We start from the raw sequence: 20,088 nt of genomic DNA on the forward strand, positions 1-20,088 counted from the left end.
GATGCAGCCTGTAACTTCTTCACCTGTCATAATCTGTTCGACACTCAGATATGTTACCCTATGGCCTTACAAACCTTATTCAAATAGAATTAATGGTTAGTACACACAAATCACTTGAACATAACAATCTTAAATACTCCTCATCTCCCCTTACCCTAAGTACACACACCGCTATTACTGCAACAATGCTAGGTAACAATGAAGTGTATGGGTATATATAAAATACTGGCATAGATAAGAGTATTATCGACACAGTAATAATAATAACTGGCAAGAAACAAAAGTGAAGACAAACACCGAACGAAAAGTGTTAACTACAAGATAAAATTCTTAACGCTTCCTTACACACCACTGTGCATACAAAGTTTGCTATTAGCGGCGTTGCAAGGTAGACCATGTGAGGTATGAAATCCAATTGCAGTTAAATATTTTGTGGATGTCCACATTATATACAAATATTGGTATATACACAAGGTGATACTATTTTATGAGAGCCTCATGAACCAGTATGATTAGGAAGGCAAAGTCAGATTGAGTGGTCGACTTGGAAAGAGGTATCCTTGCTCCAGCCTTGCAGGTTGGTTGAAATTTCTTAGATTGCGAAAAAAACGAGTTGGTTTGGGTTGTTGTGCACAGTTGTTCTGTTATGTAAGTGCTCTGAACTAGATGAAAGAGATAAAAGTGTTGTTGCTAGAACTCAAGTTTGCAGGACTTGAAGTAATTAACAAAGTTGGTTCGGGTATTTGGGTTTTATACTTGAAATCTGCAGTTGTGTCGCCCAATGCTACCACTTCTACCTGATCTTTTGTTGTCCTGTTGTTAAGTTGGGAAGTATCTATCAAAGGGTCACAGTTCAGTGTCCTCACGTCTTTGTTGCAGTTTTATCCATTCAGAATGAAGTTTGTAATGCTCAGGGTAGGTGGTAGGAAATGATGTAGCTGTTGATGAAAAAGAATTTGTGATGGCCATGGTATTATGGCTACAGCCACTGAATTATTGTTTAGCGAGGCATTGGTGTGGTCATAAATGATGCATTTGGCTGCTTTCACTCAAAGCTCTGCTCTGCCATTGGATGCTAGGTATAAAGCAGATGAAAAAAACGCATTGTTATTAAAAAGCTATTGCAAACAAGTGGTTTTCTCCAATTGCTTGAAATGATTTCTTACAAGGGAAGAGGTCTCTCTGTTGAACTCGCAATTGTTTAAGGTGATTAAAGCCTGCTGAGCACTCTCCAGCTCCACTATCAGCAAATACAGTCATTAGTGTTGAAGAATGTCTGGATTGTTTGGAATCAGTGGTGTCAACCATGTATCTATTTCCCCAGTTTTACACTTACTTGGCTGTGTGAGCAATGCAATAAGAGACTAGTCGTCGGTAGGCAAGATACGGTTGAGTGAAGCATTATTATCTTATTCAGGCATAGAGTTGATTTCTGAAGCTGAAGGATTAGTTGACTTGGGTCAATTAAGACATTTACTGTCACAAACTTTGTTAAAATGGTTCCAGCCTTATGCGACATTGTTGGTTCCAAGCAGGACATGAGTTGAGTAGAGCCAGAGCCACGGCGGTATCGAGATACGGTTCGACAACGTGAAATTTGTTGCTTTAATTGCTTGTAATCAAAGATTTAGAAAGAGAGCTATGGCTTTGGTCGGAGCTAGACAGGATGCACTGATTACGCATTCCAGCTTCCAAAGCAGAAGCGTATTTGGTGACATCACCAAGTGTCTTTAGCATATCACCTCATGCTAGTATGTCTGTTTGAATTTGTTTGTAATGTAGGCCCCTGCTGGGTTGATCTTTTACGTGGGAGTCTGTGAGATCCTGTTTACATTTAAAATAAAACATGAAAAGCATAAAACCTTTCTACATATATTCTTCTAAATTATTTCAGTCTAAATATAGGTATTATTTTAAAATTTACTTTAGATTTTAAATCTGTTTTTGGCTCTTCTACTCAATTCCTTCAGTGGAGATGTTTTACAACATACTACTTCTGAGAGTAACAGCATTTCTGAAGCGATGTACCACGTAAGGAAATGGGCAAAAAAGAAGTACAAGTCGATTTCTGAGTTGCGACTCACAGTAAGCCAAATCAACTAAAAAAATTGTTATTTTGCTGTGTATATTTTCCTTACAATGTTTTTGAGCCAGCTATTTTATTTAAATTTTATATCACTGTTTGCCTGGTAGATATAGCTATTTACTTTCCACATTGGCTAATCGTTACAAAGTGATGAATGATTACATCATTTACTAATAAAGCAGTTGTTGCTTCAATTCGCACAGAATGTGTTAAGTATTCAAACTGTAATGATTAAACAAGCACAGCTCATGTGATTAATTTCACAGCTAATACTTTTATGTCTTACAGCGTTATTGCTGTCATCTTTTAATGCTTGGAGTCCGGAAGTCGCCAAGTACAGCAATCAAGTCTAATAAAAACTCCATAAAAAAATGTTCACTCACGAAACTTACAGTGCTATCAAATGAAGGTACAACAGTGAATGAAGGAACCAGTGAAAATGAAGGTACCAGTTGGTTAACGCAAAATGCATATGGTAGCAAAAATTCCTTTGTAGCATTTTGTTTTTATTAATGTGATTTCTAACTACATCATATGTTACCTAATTGTATTAAATATTAATGATATTGCATTTAATCGATAGGTAAAAGTCAGACTCAGGTTAACCTTTTCAATCAAGATGAAATAGAGAACGTTGTAAATAATCACCATTTGAGCTTCAGATACTCTATTCCCACACAAAGTGCTTGTCCCTACAAAGACAAATCATTATATTCAAAGTCCGACGTGTCATTTCGGTCTTTGCATACTATGCGCCATCATAGTAGATATCGCCACCGAAGCATTAGGGAAGTGAACAAACTTGCTCGGGAACGATACCGAGGTCTCAACAATAATTGGGATTCCAGCAGAATTAGCACCCATCTATCTTATACTTCCGAATGTTCTGGACAAATGCTGTCACTCAAAGTTAGTCAGTTTTGTTGTTAGGTTGCTTTGTATGAGTATGAAAGCTCCTGCTTATTTTTATGATTTTGATTGCAGGGGAGGGAAAACAACAATCAAGAAACAGATAGAAACGATGATAATGAAAACAAGGTAGGCTATATATAGGTAGGTTAAATAGGTTTTGTGTTACGATTGTAAAGCAAATTATCTTTGGCGTATAATAATTCAAAAATTTCTTCATTGCATGCAAGTGCAAATTGTTTGTGATATAGTTGTATTACTGAGGTATTTGATGATCTAATTCCTTATAATGCAGGAATCTGTAATGGAACCTTGCATAAGTTCTTGTCCGAGTTCTATTTTTGACCGTGGACCATTTTTAAAGCTTCGTGTGTTTATGCACACAGTCATCCATCATCGCTACTTCGATAATTTGGTCATCTTTTGCATTCTTTTGAGCAGTGTTACTTTGGTGAGATTAATATGGTTGCATTCTAAATAAAGTTTGGTTTTAGTTTTTTAGTGAAAAGGTTTCATTGCTTTTAATTATAGTTTTATTTGTGTATAACTTTGCATATGAAATGCACGTGAATTACTGTTATGCTTTAATTCCAAGGCTTTGGAAGACATACATTTAAAAAGTCGTCCAGCTATGAAACATGTCCTCAATAGAATCGACATATTTTGCTGCATATTCTTTACAATAGAAATGTTAATGAAATGGATTGGACATGGATGGAAACATTACTTCACTAATCCATGGTGTATTTTGGACTGTATCATTGTACTGGTAAGATTTTATTGTTTTGACAAATATAATTGACAAGACAGAAATCAAAAAAGGAATGAAAATCGTGGAAAGGTAACGGAGAAATAACTTTCCAATAGTCATAATATAGTAATGCATAAGTTAACAGCGAACCTATTTCTTTTGCAAACATTTACTAATCATTCAGTAAACAAGTATTAATAGATAGCCAACTTCTAATTTAATTTTGCAAGATTTCCATCGCAAATTTAACTCTGACGGCCAATTCTGACGTGGATTTTAGCGCTTTACGAGCTCTACGTACTTTCAGAGCACTTAGACCCCTTAGAGCATTGTCACGCTTTAGGGGAATGAAGGTAATACTGTGCTACAGAATTAAAGTTTTTATCTTTTATTAGTCTGGTTACTTTTAAGTCTGTAACTTGTAAAGCATTTTCTATGGTTTGCACATGTATATAGGCAATATTTGCTTTTATTATAAAGTCTTTTTATCATATTGTTTGTAGGTAGTTGTTTGCTCTTTTAATTTGCACTGAGCTACGTTGTTAGTATGTATTCTATGTAACTATATTTTTATAACAGTTGTGATCTGGCAAATGTTTAATTAAGTTAACTTTAGATCGTGGTTGACGCCCTCATTCGTGCCATTCCTTCAATTGCACATGTTTTCTTTGTTTGCATGATTTTCTGGCTGATTTTCAGGTAAAAGTATTACTAACAAAGCAGTTAAGTTTTTGCTAAAAAAATCTTGGTGGTGATAGCCATATCAAAATAATTTTTTGGTAAGTATATACTGTACTTGTTTGTATGTTGGTAAAATTCACTTACAAGTAATTTCGTAACATAACAATGACATGTTTGGTTTGTGTTTTTTGGATCAAAATAATTTTTTGGTAAGTATATACTTGTTTGTATGTTGGTAAAATTCACTTACAAGTAATTTCGTAACATAACAATGACATGTTTGGTTTGTGTTTTTTGGATAAATCTTCATAGGCCTAAATTCTACATCAGTCATATTTTTTTTTGCTTTTTTGTTAGCATACTCGGAGTAAACCTTTTTGGTGGGAAATTTGGACGTTGTGTATCCTTACCTACCCACGACATTCTTCCATATCGTCACAATGAAAATGAATCTTTGACATATTCTTCCATTGATATTCCACTTTCACTCGAAGATCAATGCTCTGCTAACAACACTTTGTTTATAATGTATATGAAAAAAGAAGTTACTAGAAACATTTCTGGCCTTGTTTTGCCAGCCATCAAGGATAAAAATCAGTGCACAAGATGTGCACAACTGTATGTTTTCAATTTTGATCTTGACTATATCAGTATAATTTATACTTCGCACCCTTTTTACATGAGCGTGTGTGTGAGAGTCTTGTTAGTTAGCAAAACATAACACATGCGAGCAAACATTTTTTCCTCGCTTTAAAACTTTCGTAAGTTAATTTATAATGAGTTTTACCTACCCTACCCTCTACAATAATGTAAATATAACTTCAATTGTACCCTTAATGGTTAAAATCAACTTTTTGCGTAGCCATCTTCCTAATCTAATAACCTATCTTTAACAATTGACTGTGTGTCTAATAGGCTACTCACATTAAAATAGTAATTTTTGTTAAAGCACCAAGAAAGAATTTCCTTTACTTTTATTACCGATATCAACTTTCAAAACAAAAGACAAAAGCTTGTTAATTAATGAAACGATTTTAACTCGCTTTAAGACGCCATGTTAAAAGGGTTAGGCCTACTTGCCTTTCATGCAAAATTTGCAGGCTTGTCCATGGTACATATTTCTGTCTTATCGACCTATCGTATGGGATTTCGCTTTCTAATAGTAGAGAGTAGAAGATACCATGTCTGAAAAAGATATTGTATCAAGGTCTAAGGCTTACTGTATGTGCATAAAATGCTACTATGATGTTAGAATCACTTATAGCTTCTACCAGGGTATAATACTATTAAATGTTGTTACATACAGACCAAAACAGATACATAAAATCATAGCAGAATTTATTCGACTTGATTAAATTAATTGTTTATTATATCCCAGTATACTATATATAAAATTATAAAACTATGATTTGATTTCAAAATTCTGTGTTCTGGCACACACCCTTAAAGTGTTTATCTAAAATTTAAAGACGGTATAAACTGGCAATGAGTTTTACTTTTTTAAGCAAAGATTGAGGCTGAAGGACTAGACCTTAAAAGCGATTACAGCTTACTACAGACATCCCAACTAAGTAAATCAGACATTGGGTATGTTTAAATACAGATAACGAAGAAAAGGTCGATGTACAAAAGCACGCACTCAACATGAATAAACTCATACAAAATTCAAAATTATATTGCTAATTTGCATAACATTTTGTTAGGTTGGTAAGCTTGCTGGCATGTTTGCTTTAGGTATGGGATATAATAATATAAAGTTAAGTACCATGTCTACTGTCCCATCCCATCCCATTACCATTTGAATGGACAAGCCCGAAAACTTGTCAACTTTTCGAACGTTTAAACAGCAGTTTTGCTCAGCGTCTGCCTCGTTCTTTTTCAGTTTAAATACTACAGACATTGCTTGGCATACACCAAATGTCAACTTTGATAATGTTTTGCGTGGATACTTAGCTTTGATACAGGTAATACTACAGCAAAAAGTATGCAAATATGGCTTAAAAGAAATGTCTAACGTAATTGATCCCAGCAGTCGTTTTTCTTATACGTGGTAAATATAGACTACAAATGCCATATGCCATACGTTGATGCATGTCTATGTAAGTTTAGAATGTATATGTTTGCAGGTAGCAACGTTTAACGGTTGGATTGAAGTAATGGAATCAGCCGTAGACATTACTGGTGAAAATAAACAACCTAACTATGAAGCTTCCAACCACAACTACCTGTATTTCTTCGTTTTTATTGTGTTTGGCGCTTTCTTTTCGCTGAACCTGTTCATCGGCGTGATTATTGATAATTTCAATCAACAAAAAGTAAAATCGAAAGGTTTGCAGTAAATAAATTCTAAGGATATGTGACATTTTTAGTATTCATTTTGCAATTTACATTAAACTAATCCAATACTTGCTTATAGGCGGGGAGGATGGGGTGTTTCTTACTGAAGAGCAACGTCGGTACTATAATGCTATGAAGAAAATGGCATCAAAAACACCAAGTAAACCGATTCCACGTCCAGAGAATGAATTTTCAAACAGAGTTAGTTAGATATCGATATTTTGACACTAATTTACAATTGTTGATTTACATTTGGCGATTTACATTTGAATTAGATCTACGACATAGTGACAAGTCGCAAGTTTGAAATTGGAGTAATGACAATCATTATGCTGAACCTGGTTGTTATGGCGTTAGAGCATCATGATATGTCTCAAGAAATGAGTGACCTTCTTGGATATTTTAACTTGGGATTTATTGGTTTGTAAAATACATGTATAAGAACACTGATAAGAGAGCTGTTTGTATAGGCATATTATGTGTTCTTGTTTTGTAATCAAAGCTGTAACTTCTTTTGGTGAAGTTTTTTTGTTCAGTTCATGGTCAAAAAATTTGGTAACGTTAATTTTCGGTGCAAACTACAATTTTATATACAATTGTATTATTGCTATCTTGCATGTTTTAAAACCTTGGGCTTTACTTTTTCTTCTTCATTAACTGACCGTGAGCATGTTTTTTTATTGTACTAACTATAACGGTTAGCATCGTAATTTTCTCTCTGCTGGGTTCATGAAAGAAATATACAATATGAAATGGAAGGTTTTTTAGAGTTGTGACACGCAACCTTTCCACAAAATGCATAAATTTATTTGCTTTATACGTAGGATCCCTCTTTTGCATAAAATATTGTAGGCAAATCGTGCAGCGTACATGAGTAATGTTGTAACGTGTAGTCTGTTTATTGCTTATCTATCTCTATGCTTCTTCTAATTTTTGGGCTTCGCCCTTTCTTTGTAGCACTAAACAATGCTCATGTTGAAATTAAGAACTGTAATTCTTGAGATTACATCTCATTTTGGAATTGAATTGCCTTTACATTGGCCTTGTTATCGTTGTTCTATGAGCTTTCAAGCCATTTATTCCATAGGAAGCATGATAGATAGAACATTTGATGTAACATAGTCCACGATTTGCTGCCCCGCCCGCACTCACAAGCTGCAGAGTGTGCCACTGAGTTTACAGAGTTGAGCGGAAACGCCTGACCTAGGTTCCCAAGAGATTAAGCCATACCTAGGCCATCCTGGGCAACAAAAGTTGGTTTGGGTGGGAGTCAGTGTCGGTGATGACGTGTAAAATCTGGCAGGGTTTTCATGCCACTCCGCATTCCATTTGTGATCAACCAAGCGAGTTGCATTGATGCCTGAATTTTTCAGCTTGTGCTGACGGTTGCTAGAGTTTACCCAGTTTACTGCTGAAACCTTGAAAATGACCTTAAATCCTTAGATTTGTGTGACACCCATACGTTTAAAACTACTGGTGTCTATGGTATATTATTACTTGATATAATAATAGTTGTATATTTAAAATTACAAATTCTAAGTTTGGGAAATGCCATCTATATCGAATGTTTCAGGCATTTTCTTGGTGGAAGCTATCCTCAAATTGATTGGATTGAGACTTTACTACTTTAGAGTGCCATGGAATATATTTGACATGTTAGTAGTGGTCATGTCCTTGATAGGTAAGGTTTGAAATGAAAAAGTCAAGCATACAATATCTGCTTATTGTTCACATTCAAATACGTCTTTAGTAATTGCATAATAATTGCTTGGTATGAACTTATTTTTATCTTATGTTAAGCTTGTACTGTAACACCTTATCGTATTTGCATGAAAGTGGATTTCTTCTCGCAGTTAAGGCACTGTGGTAAAGGATTTCACTGCCTTTGTTTAGACACATGCTTTTAGTTTCTAGGAATTCCTTTGATATAGTGCAAATGGTATTTCTTTTAATCAGCAGTTAGTATTTCGTAACCAAACTTTTGTTGTAAACATTAGCATTATTAAGTGTAGCTGTGGGTGCACAACAACACTGCTAGTGTAATCAATGCTTATGTAAATGGTTGGAATCAAACTCGTCTTATCCGATTCTCTTGTTTACGGAAAAGAGAATAAATTATGTAGATTTGAAACGCAAATTTTTCGATTCGACATAATCGGTGGTTTTGTGAGTTGGATTGTGCAATCGAGTTCAGATAGAATGTTACAAGCTAATGTCGCGATACTGGTGTTGGTATAATAAAACGTAGTTTTGCCTGCAAAGTTCATGCAGTGGTCACTGCTTAGTAAGTACAGGTGGCACAATTGTGACTGTCAAGTTGCATAATTGACATGAACAATTGATAGAAAAATCTGAAAAAGATGGAAAAAGTGGTCATAATATCCGAAGACTGGTCATAGTAAATGGAGAATTTTATATGGCAAAATTCGGAACCACATGGAAATGGTCGTATAAAGCAGGTGGTCATAATATTCATGGTCATATTAAGTGAAAGAAATAGTACAAATATGTAGTAGTTAAGCAGTTATTGCCATAAATAAGTGGCAAAACAACGCAAATTCATCACTTATTTATGGCGTAGATGGTGGTTCATAATAGGAGGTCAAAATTGTGATACATTTTGGCAATAACTTCTTAACCACTAAATATTATTAAAAATCCTTTCTCCAGTGTATTTACTGGCAACTACTTTTTGACTTAAGGAGGCGTATGCAAAAAAAGGTCAATTTCTTTTGTTTATTTTATTATGTAATAAAATTACTAAAAATGCAATTAATTGAAAATCGTTCCACGGAGACCCCTAAAATTTTGCATACTGGAATATGGAAAAAATCACATATATCACCATATCCCGTTACATAAGCCCATAATCAAAAGTGGATTTTGGGGCCTAAAAACACACATTTCCCACTTTTTTATGCCAATTTCTCCAAATTTTCGGCGCAACCCGAAACTTAAAAACATGCCGACTGTTAGGGGATTTCCCAGGCTAGAAAACAACACCAACCTTGCTGCCTTCTAAACGGTCTAAACAGCTTTTTAAAGCCCTACGTAAGAGTCTAACAAAATCAAAGAAATCTTATTTTTTGACCCATACGCCTCCTTAAGGCCATCTTGTTTTTGGACTTGCCCCACACTTTAAAGCCAATTGTCCTCATTAGCGATTTCCACTCATAGGCGCTGACTTTGTTTTGCACAGAGTAGCTTTGGCATGACTGTCACGAAATTTCACGTATTGTTTTCTTAGTAATTTTTAGATACACCTTTTCCCTATACAACTCCTTTTCAAGGCAGGTTACGCTACATGATTCCTTATCTCACTCCTACTGGGTTAACTTTGCAGTGGTGATGGAAATTTGATTTTATTGCATGTTTTAGGTTTGTGTAAGGACAGGTGTTTTAAATGACGGATAATGAAAAACGTTGTTTTTATTCTACATATGCTCGAGTGAATGTTATTAAAAGTTAGAAGAGCAGAGGTTGGCTATGTGACTAGCAGTGAGAGCGTGAAGTTTCCTGGACTGGAGAATTCCAAGGCAAAAACGCTTCAGAGCCAAGTTCAAAGTGAGGGGCAAATATAAAAATATGTTGGCCTTAATATAAATAGTAGCGTAGTGGTCAGTATATATAATGGAGAAAGGATTTGTTTCAATATGCAGTGGTTAGGCGTTTATTGTCATAAATAAGTGGAAAAAAGACACAAGTTAATGACTTCATTATAACAGCGATGGCCGTTTTTGTTACACCACTATAAAACCAACATTAGGGATGACTCAGTATCCATGACATGCTTTAAAAATGGGTAACTTGCTTCCTTCCCAAAAGACTGGGTGACATCTAACAACAGCCATTTGTGATTTATAAGATTCCTTGATAAGCTCCACATACATTGGAGAAACCAAACCCTCATTCTTGACTCACATAAAAGAACATAAATCAAACATTACCAATTTCATCCTGAAAAAACGTTAAGTCTTGAAACTTGAGCACACCATCAATTGGAAAAGCGTGATAATTTGGCTTTTGAGAAATGTTATTGGAAACGTAAATTTATTTATTCCTTTCACTTTAACAAGCATGATAATGTTATTAACTATAAAACATATTATACTGTAGTTAGCTTGCTTCACAAAGTTTCCATTTTTTCCTTTAAAATATTTTCATTTTGTTTATAGTGTCTAAACACTATTTGTTTTTGCTTTTTATTATTGCAGTATTATCACGGTATTACTTTTAGCCAAGTATGCAATTTTGTGATGACACATCAAAACATCATAATTGTTTCCAAGTAGTAACCTAGCAAATGATTTTAATACTTTTTCCAAAAAGTTTAAATGCAATTCCAGCTGCTCTGATGAAGCTAATCTGAATGGGTTAAAGAAATAATAAAAAATAAATTTCTGTATATCACCTGTTGTGCCTTATATTTGAAAATTCACTAAATATTAAAATAGAGGTTTCTGAATATTTTGGATTGAATTTCCATGCACTTTCCACTAGTTATGTAGTTGGACATGGTTGTGTAGATTGTAAAAATGTTCTGTGTCCAAAAATCGATAGCACTTTAATTTAACCTGCATGTCATGTTGTGGTGGTGCATGTGAACATTATATTATATACGCTTACACCCAAATTCTTTTTTCACGTCCGCATCTTCACGTCATACTACCATACAAATCATCACCTTGGTACTGGATTCTCATAGTGAACTCCTTCTCCACAGCAACTGGATTAAACGATGTCATGTCTCAGTACTTTGTACAACCAACTCTTTTCCGAATAATTCGTCTGTTTCGAGTTACTCGGATTTTACGTCTTGTTCGAGAAGCAAAGGTATGAAGGAGAGATTTATTGTGTGCTAGGTCTAAGTATGAATAGAGTCTTTGTTACCCATTATGTTAAAAAGAAATGTTTAACAATTGTCAATACGTGCAGGGAATTCGAACATTGTTATTTGCTCTGATGATGTCTCTGCCAGCTCTTTTCAATATTGGAAGCTTGCTCTTTCTGTTGATGTCAATTTATGCAATCATAGGAATGTCCCAGTTCCCTTACATCCAAAAAGTGGCAGGAGTAGACGATCTGCTGAACTTTGAAACATTTCCAAATGCCTTTCTGGTTTTATTTCAGGTTGGTTAAATATTTCTTTAGAGTCCCAAAAACTTCAGAATAGGTCTATGTATTTTGCTAAATTTTCTTCATTTCAAGATTTCTACTTCGGAAGCATGGGATCAGTTTATTGACCCTGTGTTACGTGACATGCCGCCATACTGCGAGCTTGAGCCAGCTAATGGGTCGAAAAGTAACTGTGGAAATTCCACAGTTGGTAAGAAAATGAAGCTTATTTAACAATGTTAAAGTCCACATAATAATATTTTATTGTGAGCATTATGTAGCCTATTTTATCTTGATACATAAGCAAGTAACTCGAACTTTGTAACTTTGTAACTAAGTAACTTTGTTTAGGATCGGTGTACTTCATCACGTATGTTATGACAACCTTTTTGATAGTAGTCAACATGTATATTGCTATTATTCTGGAAAACTTTGAAGTGGCCACAAGAGAAAATGCTGAACCGCTAACCGCTGATGATTTTGAACAATTTTTTGAGGTATATATCCTGGCCTTTTGCATCATTGGCTGACAATAAGTTTGGCAACAAGCGCACAGTATACACAGTTGCAATGAGCATATACGAGTAAAATAAGCATATTAACGCTTGTCCCTAATGCCTGTAAAGTGGATTTGAGGGCAAAAGCTTGACCTGGACATTCAGGATTAAGTACCTTGCTCATGGGTACATTCCAAGAATCGACTTGTATTGTAACTGCGAGGAAGCATTTTTTACACTGGGGCCACATGTATACACGTACCTGTACATAGCTTTTTTGCTGTGGACCAAATGATTAATTACTTTGAAATACACACTTTACAGGTGTGGCAGAAATATGATGATAGACTTACACAGTTTGTTACATACAAAGAGTTGCAACATCTTCTTCATCATCTTGACTATCCTTTACGTGTATCGATACCTAATACGGCTTTTATAGCGCAATCTCATATGAGGATAACTGCTGATGGGAGAGTGCATTGTCTAGAAGTCATCATTGCGCTTATACGAAAAGTGATCATCTGTTACAATATAACTTTTTATTAAACTAATCAGGTTATATGGTCTAGTTTACCAAATACACGTCCTGTGTGGTACAAAGCTATGCTTTAGGTATTGGGTGATTCCACTGAGCTTAAGACATTAAAGGAAGATATGATGAAATCGTTTTCGGAAAAATGCAAAAATAAGCAAGAAATATTGGACACTGGTGAAACACTGGATGCTGAAGACTTCACAGTGCGATTCCACGCAGTGCTGGTTATTCAACGTGCCTATCGTGAGTACAGGTAAGAATTGTACCTAAGAGGAATGATAATGGAGGGGAAAGTAGCAAAAGATGAAATTTTTTGAGTTGCATTTGCAAACAGATCCGTTTTCATGTTTATCAAATAGTGCTTCCTTGGCACTTCTCATAAGGAACATAAACAACATGTTCCCTATTTTAGTTTTTGATTACATGGTACCAGTATTCAAAGTTTTTTCCTTTGTCCCATATTAGAACATTAATTGCTAACTCTTAGCATTAAGAAATTTTTAAAGGACATATTTACCGAGTTTAAATGTATTGGTTTTTCATAGAAGATGGCGTTGTTAATTGCATTATTGGGCAACTTACCCTAGATGTGTTTTTTATCGCAGGTCTGCTATGTGGCTTGCTACATACGCTTGAAGATTTTTAAATACAATACAAATTTCTTCCAGAACTTCAAACAATAACAAAAACTAACCCAACAAAAATCAAAGGGCTTATCCAACATAGAGATCAGCTATTAAATACAGTTATTTTGCATTAGTAAAACATTCATATGTCCAGTCACCGCTGTTTAAATTTGCGATCTTAGCGTCTGCTACCAATGCTTTTTTGAGGAAACTGCTCGGTATGGTGAGGTTAAAGAAGCTATTCGAGCTAAAAATGCGGCCTACAAAACTTTGCTCCATGCCTTATCTTTATCTGCTTTACAAGCTTGGTACTCTGTGGTGTGAAAAGTTGCAACACAAGCTTTGAAACAGTCCAAAGAGTAGGCCTGGAAGGAATTTGGGCAAAAGTTGGAGTCAGACTATAACATACAGTATAGTATTTTTTATTAAGTATTCTGGTAAACCATCCATAGACTGTGGGGCAAAAGATAATCTGCCGAAAAGTCTGTTAAAAACCAGCAGGGTGGCCTTCTAACCAAAGAGATGGATATCCTTGGCAGATGGAGAGAATACTTTGAAGATCTATTGACCTTGTTGCAGAAACACCAACTGACATACAAGTGATATGTTGCGGAGAAGAAAATAATCTCACTGAGGCCGAAGTTACCCAAGCTTTAAGATCGCTGAAAGCTGGTAAGGTGGATGGATGTGACGAAATCTAACCTGAAATGTTGAAGGCCATGAACCGTATGTGTCAAATAGCATAGGTAAAAGGACATAAAGTTCAGGTACATACTGTACAACAATAACAAAAGGTGCTCAGCTGGTGAATTAATTCTTTTATGAACCAACATTTTGCAATTGCTTTTCACTTATTTCCTGAAATAAGTTTGTTCTGCTCACTTCAAAGGTCTACAAGAAAACTACTCATAGCAACAGGTATCTCAACTTTCATTTGATGGACCCATTTGTGGTGAAAACTCTCTTACACCGACCAAAAACACTTTCGACCACAGATAGATAGATTGAAAGAAATAAACGCTGTAAAAGATTCCTTACGATTAAATGGTTACCCGGATTGGATACTAAACACAGGCCTACAAAAAGTCAAACAAAGTTCAGATAATTCTAAAGCATTCCAAGGTTTTGTTCTTCTTCCGTATGTCCCCCTCCTCGCCGAAAAGCTAAAACTCTAGGTGATCACAAAATCAAGACTGCTTTCAAATCGGCTTTGAAGATTGTTGACATCCTTTCCTCTCCCAAGGATCCAATACCAGAGGGAAATAGACAACGTGCCATTTACGAAATTCCCTGTGTAATATAACAGATGTTCCTTGCAATTATGTGATTTTCTGATTTCATTATGTGATTTCTGATTTTCAGTATAATGCAGGGTGTCAGAATAAACCGCTTTCAGCATGGAGAAAAGTTTACTTACGCCAGCGCCAATGACATGGAGTGGAAACGTCCATGAGAACTGGATTCGATTCATCCAAAGTTTCAAGCTGTACATTACAGCTATAGGACATGACTCAAAAGCGGACAAAGCCAAGTCCTGTCTGCTGCTTTGTGTCATGGGGGAAGAAGTTCTCCAAGTCTACAACTCTTTTAAGTATGAAACCGTAAACCAAGCTTAAGTTTGACAACGTTGTAACGAAATTCGAAGCTTACTGCTGTCGAAAAAAGCTACACATTTCACACTAGCGTTCAGAAAGTAGGCCAAAGCTTCGACGAGTATGTAACTCAGTTGAAAGTCATTGCTAAGAATTGTGAATTTGAAGACCTTCCCGAATCTCTCATTCGTGACAGAGTAATATGCGGTATTTTCGACCGCAATCTTCAAGAAGCTCTGTTACGAGAAGATACATTGACCCTCGACAAGGCCATGTCAATCTGCCAAACAAAGGAACTCAGCAGGTCTCAGGCTTCTGCCATCGGCGAGAACTCAACGTTGATGTCCATTGACTTAATTGAGTCAAAGGGCACAAATGGTCAGCGTCGACGCAACTCCAACTGTGCAAAATGTGGCAGAGATCATCAACTTGGTCGATGTCCGGCTTTCAGAAAGTCGTGCTACCACTGCGGAGGGCGAAACCACTTTGCAAGGTTCTGCAAATCGTCTCAAACCAGTCAAACTGTAATTAACCGAAGATAAAGAACTGTCCGAGTGAAAATAATTGGTGTATTAATGTAATAGCTAACGATAGATTTGTCTAAAGATAGATACGGGTGCAGAGGTGAACTTATTAACCGTTTCCGACTACAAAGCATTACGTCATACACCTAAAATTTATAAAACCTCTATTGCACTTACGGGTTGTGGAAACCACGAAAATTCCGTCCTGTGTACTTGCACGGAACAAATGAATGTTGGCCCCAAATCAAAAATCGTAGAGTATGTTATTGTTAACTGCAAAGACTCACAATCAATATTATAGGGCTGAAATCTTCTAAGCTGCTTGGCCGGATACAACGGGTGTCCACCGTCCACAAAACAAATCCTTATTCCATTCTCCTGCAAGAATTCAAAGATCTTTTTGATGGTATTGGTTGCCTTCCACATGAGCATATCATAAGAGTCTACGCAGAAGCTGTTCGGTAGTCCACCCCTCAAGAAAAGTTCCATTTGCCATGAGGGACAAACCGAGAAAGGAGTTAATACGTCTCGAAGAGCTTAATGCAATAGTAAAAGTAAATGAACCTGCTCCTTGGGTTAACTCGCTAGTAGTGGTAAATAAAAAGAACGGCAACATACGCCTGTGTCTGGATCCGCGCAATTTAAACAGGGCAATCTTGAGAGAACATTTCAACCTGCCAACAAAAAAGAAAATTAACGTCCCAGTTGCCAATGCTAAATACTTCTTTAAGTTGGATGCTTTGTCAGGATTTTGGCAAATGAAAGTAGTTCGAAGCTGTTTACGTTTAACACGCCGTTTTGGCGAAAATGTGCACGTCTTATCCAAATCGTTTAAATCACAATTCATGTGCACGAAAACATTTTGCGATTTATTGCCTTGCGAAAAAAATCATCTTATGCTACTTCACTCTAATTTATGTGCTGTATACTACACCTAGCTTAATTTGCTGTAAACATGTAGGTTACCGCAAATCCCTTGGCAAGATGTTTTTCACAAATGTAATATAGACAAGGTTGCCATACTGTCTTTATTTCTAAGATTTGTCCATTTTTTCATTTGCGTCCTTATTTTCATCTTATTTTTAGTGCAGGGGTTCGTGTTGACGGAATTTTGACACCTTTGGTATACCATTTTGTGCCAAAGAGATACCAAAATTAAGAACATACAGATAGTGTCTTTTTTAGGAACATTGGTTGCTTTTTTCTGTTGTGCACTGTTTAATGTAGTATTCGTTTTTCGTTTCCCAGTCGGCCTTATTTTTTAGTTGAGACCGAAGGCAACCCTGAATATAGACACAAAATATTGTACAGAGAAATTCAAAAAATTTTTATATTTATTTTACAGGCTTCGTCGCAATGGTATAGCTGACTCGGACTACAGCTTATACCCATCAAATTCAGACAACATCGTAGCAGACGATGATGTCATCGATCAAACCATATTATGTCAAGAAACATAACTTACACAATTAAAAGCATTTGTGTAACTAAAGTGCAACACATAAACGATAATGAGATGTGTCAGACTGAAACCAATATAAGTTTAGAAAGCTGTACAGGATAAAATGTTAATACCGTGATCACGAAGTAGCTTATGTGTCGAATGGTAAGACTAACTAGTAGTTGGTAAGGCAACTTCAACACGGATCGAAATAGTAACGCAGATGTTCTACATAGGCAGTGTTCCCTCTAAAGTGCAAGGATGCGTAGTTAGCAGCTGATGTTTGCTCATTGGAATGTTGTTTTGTGAAATCGCAGCTAGAAAGAATCCATGCGGGTAGGGCATATTAATTTTACTTGACATTTTTTTGAAGAAAGCATTACCTTTCATATGATATAGGTGGCGTAGGTCTTTGTTCAACATTTGCATTGAAACCCACTAGCATATTTAGGAAGGTTACATTGGGCCATGGCCCTCCTCACGCACCCAACGTTCATAGGCTTTTTTTCATCTTTCGCATTTTCTTGTTTACTTGGCATCTAATCTATGGGAAAACGTGTAGTAGGCAAGTATTCGACGGTTCAAAGTTGTTGTACACAGTACAGTATTACAAAGACTGTTGTGCACAGTGTTCAAAAGTGTACATAAATTGGCAGAGTATGTGTATATATTACAAGGCAAAACGCCTTTTTAGGCCAAAAACATTTTTGCGCTTCACGCATTTTTGTCAGAGTCGGTAAAGACACGTGGATTTTATACCAATGAAAGTTTTGAAAACTTTTGGCGCACTTAAGGAGCCGTTAAACACCAAAAAATACTATAAAATCTTTGTTTGTTTTATTATACAGTAAATTTACTAAACGACTGATTACCCCCTAAAATCCTCCATGGGGCTCTGAAATTTTGCATGTCAATCTAGTATTCTTTGAACTACCATTCCATAAAATGCCATTAAAAATCATGATTGAAACTTTATTTACAGAGGCGCAAAAAATAACTAGAATTTTTGGTCTAAAAAAAAACAATATTAGCTACTTTCATGCTAATTTTTAGCCGAATTATGTGCGCGACCTGAGACATTGAAGCGCTCCAAAGGGTAATTCCCAGGTTTGAAAGCAATTCCAACCATGCTGCATTCTGATTGGTCTAAATAGGTTTTTAAAGCACCACGTAGGACGTCCAACAAATTCATAAAGATCTAAGTTTTGGGTGTTTGACGGCTCCTTAATGCGATTTTATAAAAACGCCACTGCAAAGCTGTTATGCAAAGTTTACAGGCGACGAAAACTTTTGCACGTGTATCCATTATTTGTTGGCAATAGGCCAAATTTGCAGGTCGATTGAATTGCGGTAGGAGTAGTATCATAAATACTGTAAGATGACAACTATCAACAAGGTAACTGTATGGCGAAATACATCTAGCCGATACGTTTCGCCTGTTTTAGCCTACCTTGCTTTTAATGACGAGGATATTTGGCACAGCGGCAAATCTTTATGCAATTTTTTTAATCTCATTGTAGTCGCATGTAGCCTACTGTAAAATCAGTCTGTTGCGTAGCGTTTCTATAACAACAAGTTTTGTGTTCAACCTTAGAAATTTTTGCTCTGTGAAACAAAAATATCCTCTATAGGTGATAAATCTTCCCAGCGAGGTCCCGCTTTTATATATGCAGACGTTGCAGCCACAAATAGACGCCATGCAAGCTATACGGCGGTTTCTACAGCCGAATCCACTGAAATTTAAAGGCAACACGAAACGCCAGGTTTTGGCGATTTATGGTTGATGTAGTTAAGTGATTAATCTAAAAATGGGTGGTTATTACGTTCAGTATACCTACCCTATGCTTTAAAGTCTGCTTAGACTTGCATAATTTGCTTAGATATTTAGCGTGGAGTTGGACTGGACACGTTTATTAATCGTAATTGAACGTGTAGGCCTGCTATAATTAGATCACAAAGTGCTTATTTGTCAAAGTTTTGGACGACTTTCGATCATAACCACGTTATTCATTTGAAAATAGGTGGACTTTTTATTTATGCTCAGTATGACTTATGCAATAAAATTCATAAAAATGTGCTTGCAATATTCGGTTTGATTTATGATAAAAAAATATCAACTTCCAATTTAAAGTTTTCCCAAGCATGCCGTACATCAATTTTCTTAAAAATTGGTGACAAAACCACTAAAAGTTTTTGTGGGTAATTTTTCTTTGAACGGTGCGCTAGAAAATTGCGGAAACAGCGTTTCCATTAAAAATACATAAGTTGTTTTAGGATACGACTTTGTTATCACAGATAACCAAACTTTGATTAAAATGTTGGCAAGCTTCAAGTTCGTGACCAAACCATCAAGCTTTTAATTGAGTACCTTTTCTTTTGACCTTTTCATAAGGTTTATAAAATAAATGTTTGTTTAAAAATAATATTAATAATTTAAATCTAGCACTTCGTGTGCTATGTGAAATCAATTTCGTTGGTTTGATTAAACTGCTGTGAGGTTATTCGTGTTATTCGTGTTATACTGCACAAAACTGATTTGAAATAATGATGTGTTTATTGAAACTGGAAACAAAACTTTCAACAATAAACCAGGAGAGTAGAAACGTACAATTTCTTAAACTGGGAATAAAGTAAAGATGTACTGATGCCGATGTTTGTTACCTTTCACAAAAGCAACATTTAATGCGATGTGGTATTTTTCTTGCGCGCTTTTTCATGTGGTATACAATTTTTAGGTTTTTCCAAACCTAAACAACTAACTTACCACTTTTGCAGTTGTAAACCCGAATTTTATACTATACGTACGCGCACAGCGATTCGTTCAGATGTTTTTGGGACTGAAACTTAAATTACTCAACGATATCTCAAAATTTACATTTCTGCAAATACAACAGAAAATTGGCGGTTCCCGGTTTATTTTTTATACGTTGTGTTCCTAACGTTCGCCTAAGCAAAACCAAATAAGACTTCTGTAGAACTATGCTCCGCTAA

General features: G+C 35.8%; 1 protein-coding gene across 7 annotated transcripts in view; it reads left to right on the forward strand.

The window, feature by feature from the left end:
- Positions 1-17,177, forward strand: part of LOC143451555 (sodium channel protein type 9 subunit alpha-like) — a 51,869-nt gene extending 34,692 nt beyond the window's left edge. For 2 of the 7 annotated variants that reach the window (XM_076952194.1, XM_076952198.1), the window contains 22 exons: positions 1,930-2,085; positions 2,375-2,531; positions 2,670-2,995; positions 3,071-3,124; positions 3,291-3,446; positions 3,591-3,764; positions 3,977-4,099; positions 4,363-4,445; positions 4,785-5,045; positions 6,310-6,391; positions 6,554-6,755; positions 6,844-6,965; positions 7,040-7,184; positions 8,338-8,445; positions 9,110-9,223; positions 11,470-11,597; positions 11,700-11,894; positions 11,973-12,090; positions 12,231-12,376; positions 12,701-12,892; positions 12,992-13,167; positions 17,002-17,177. In XM_076952194.1, coding sequence (XP_076808309.1) covers positions 1,930-2,085; positions 2,375-2,531; positions 2,670-2,995; positions 3,071-3,124; positions 3,291-3,446; positions 3,591-3,764; positions 3,977-4,099; positions 4,363-4,445; positions 4,785-5,045; positions 6,310-6,391; positions 6,554-6,755; positions 6,844-6,965; positions 7,040-7,184; positions 8,338-8,445; positions 9,110-9,223; positions 11,470-11,597; positions 11,700-11,894; positions 11,973-12,090; positions 12,231-12,376; positions 12,701-12,892; positions 12,992-13,167; positions 17,002-17,116 — 3,333 coding nt within the window. In that variant the 3' untranslated portion in view covers positions 17,117-17,177. Of the gene's footprint in view, positions 1-1,929; positions 2,086-2,374; positions 2,532-2,669; positions 2,996-3,070; positions 3,125-3,290; positions 3,447-3,590; positions 3,765-3,976; positions 4,100-4,362; positions 4,446-4,784; positions 5,046-6,309; positions 6,392-6,553; positions 6,756-6,843; positions 6,966-7,039; positions 7,185-8,337; positions 8,446-9,109; positions 9,224-10,011; positions 10,268-11,469; positions 11,598-11,699; positions 11,895-11,972; positions 12,091-12,230; positions 12,377-12,700; positions 12,893-12,991; positions 13,168-13,519; positions 14,847-17,001 lie in introns of those variants that run through there. The other 5 variants (XM_076952196.1, XM_076952195.1, XM_076952199.1 and 2 more) reach the window with 5 other exon arrangements.
- The last annotated feature ends 2,911 nt before the right edge of the window (positions 17,178-20,088 follow it).

Source organism: Clavelina lepadiformis, chromosome 4 (assembly GCF_947623445.1).
Source record: "Clavelina lepadiformis chromosome 4, kaClaLepa1.1, whole genome shotgun sequence".
NCBI classification, from domain to species: Eukaryota; Metazoa; Chordata; class Ascidiacea; order Aplousobranchia; family Clavelinidae; genus Clavelina; species Clavelina lepadiformis.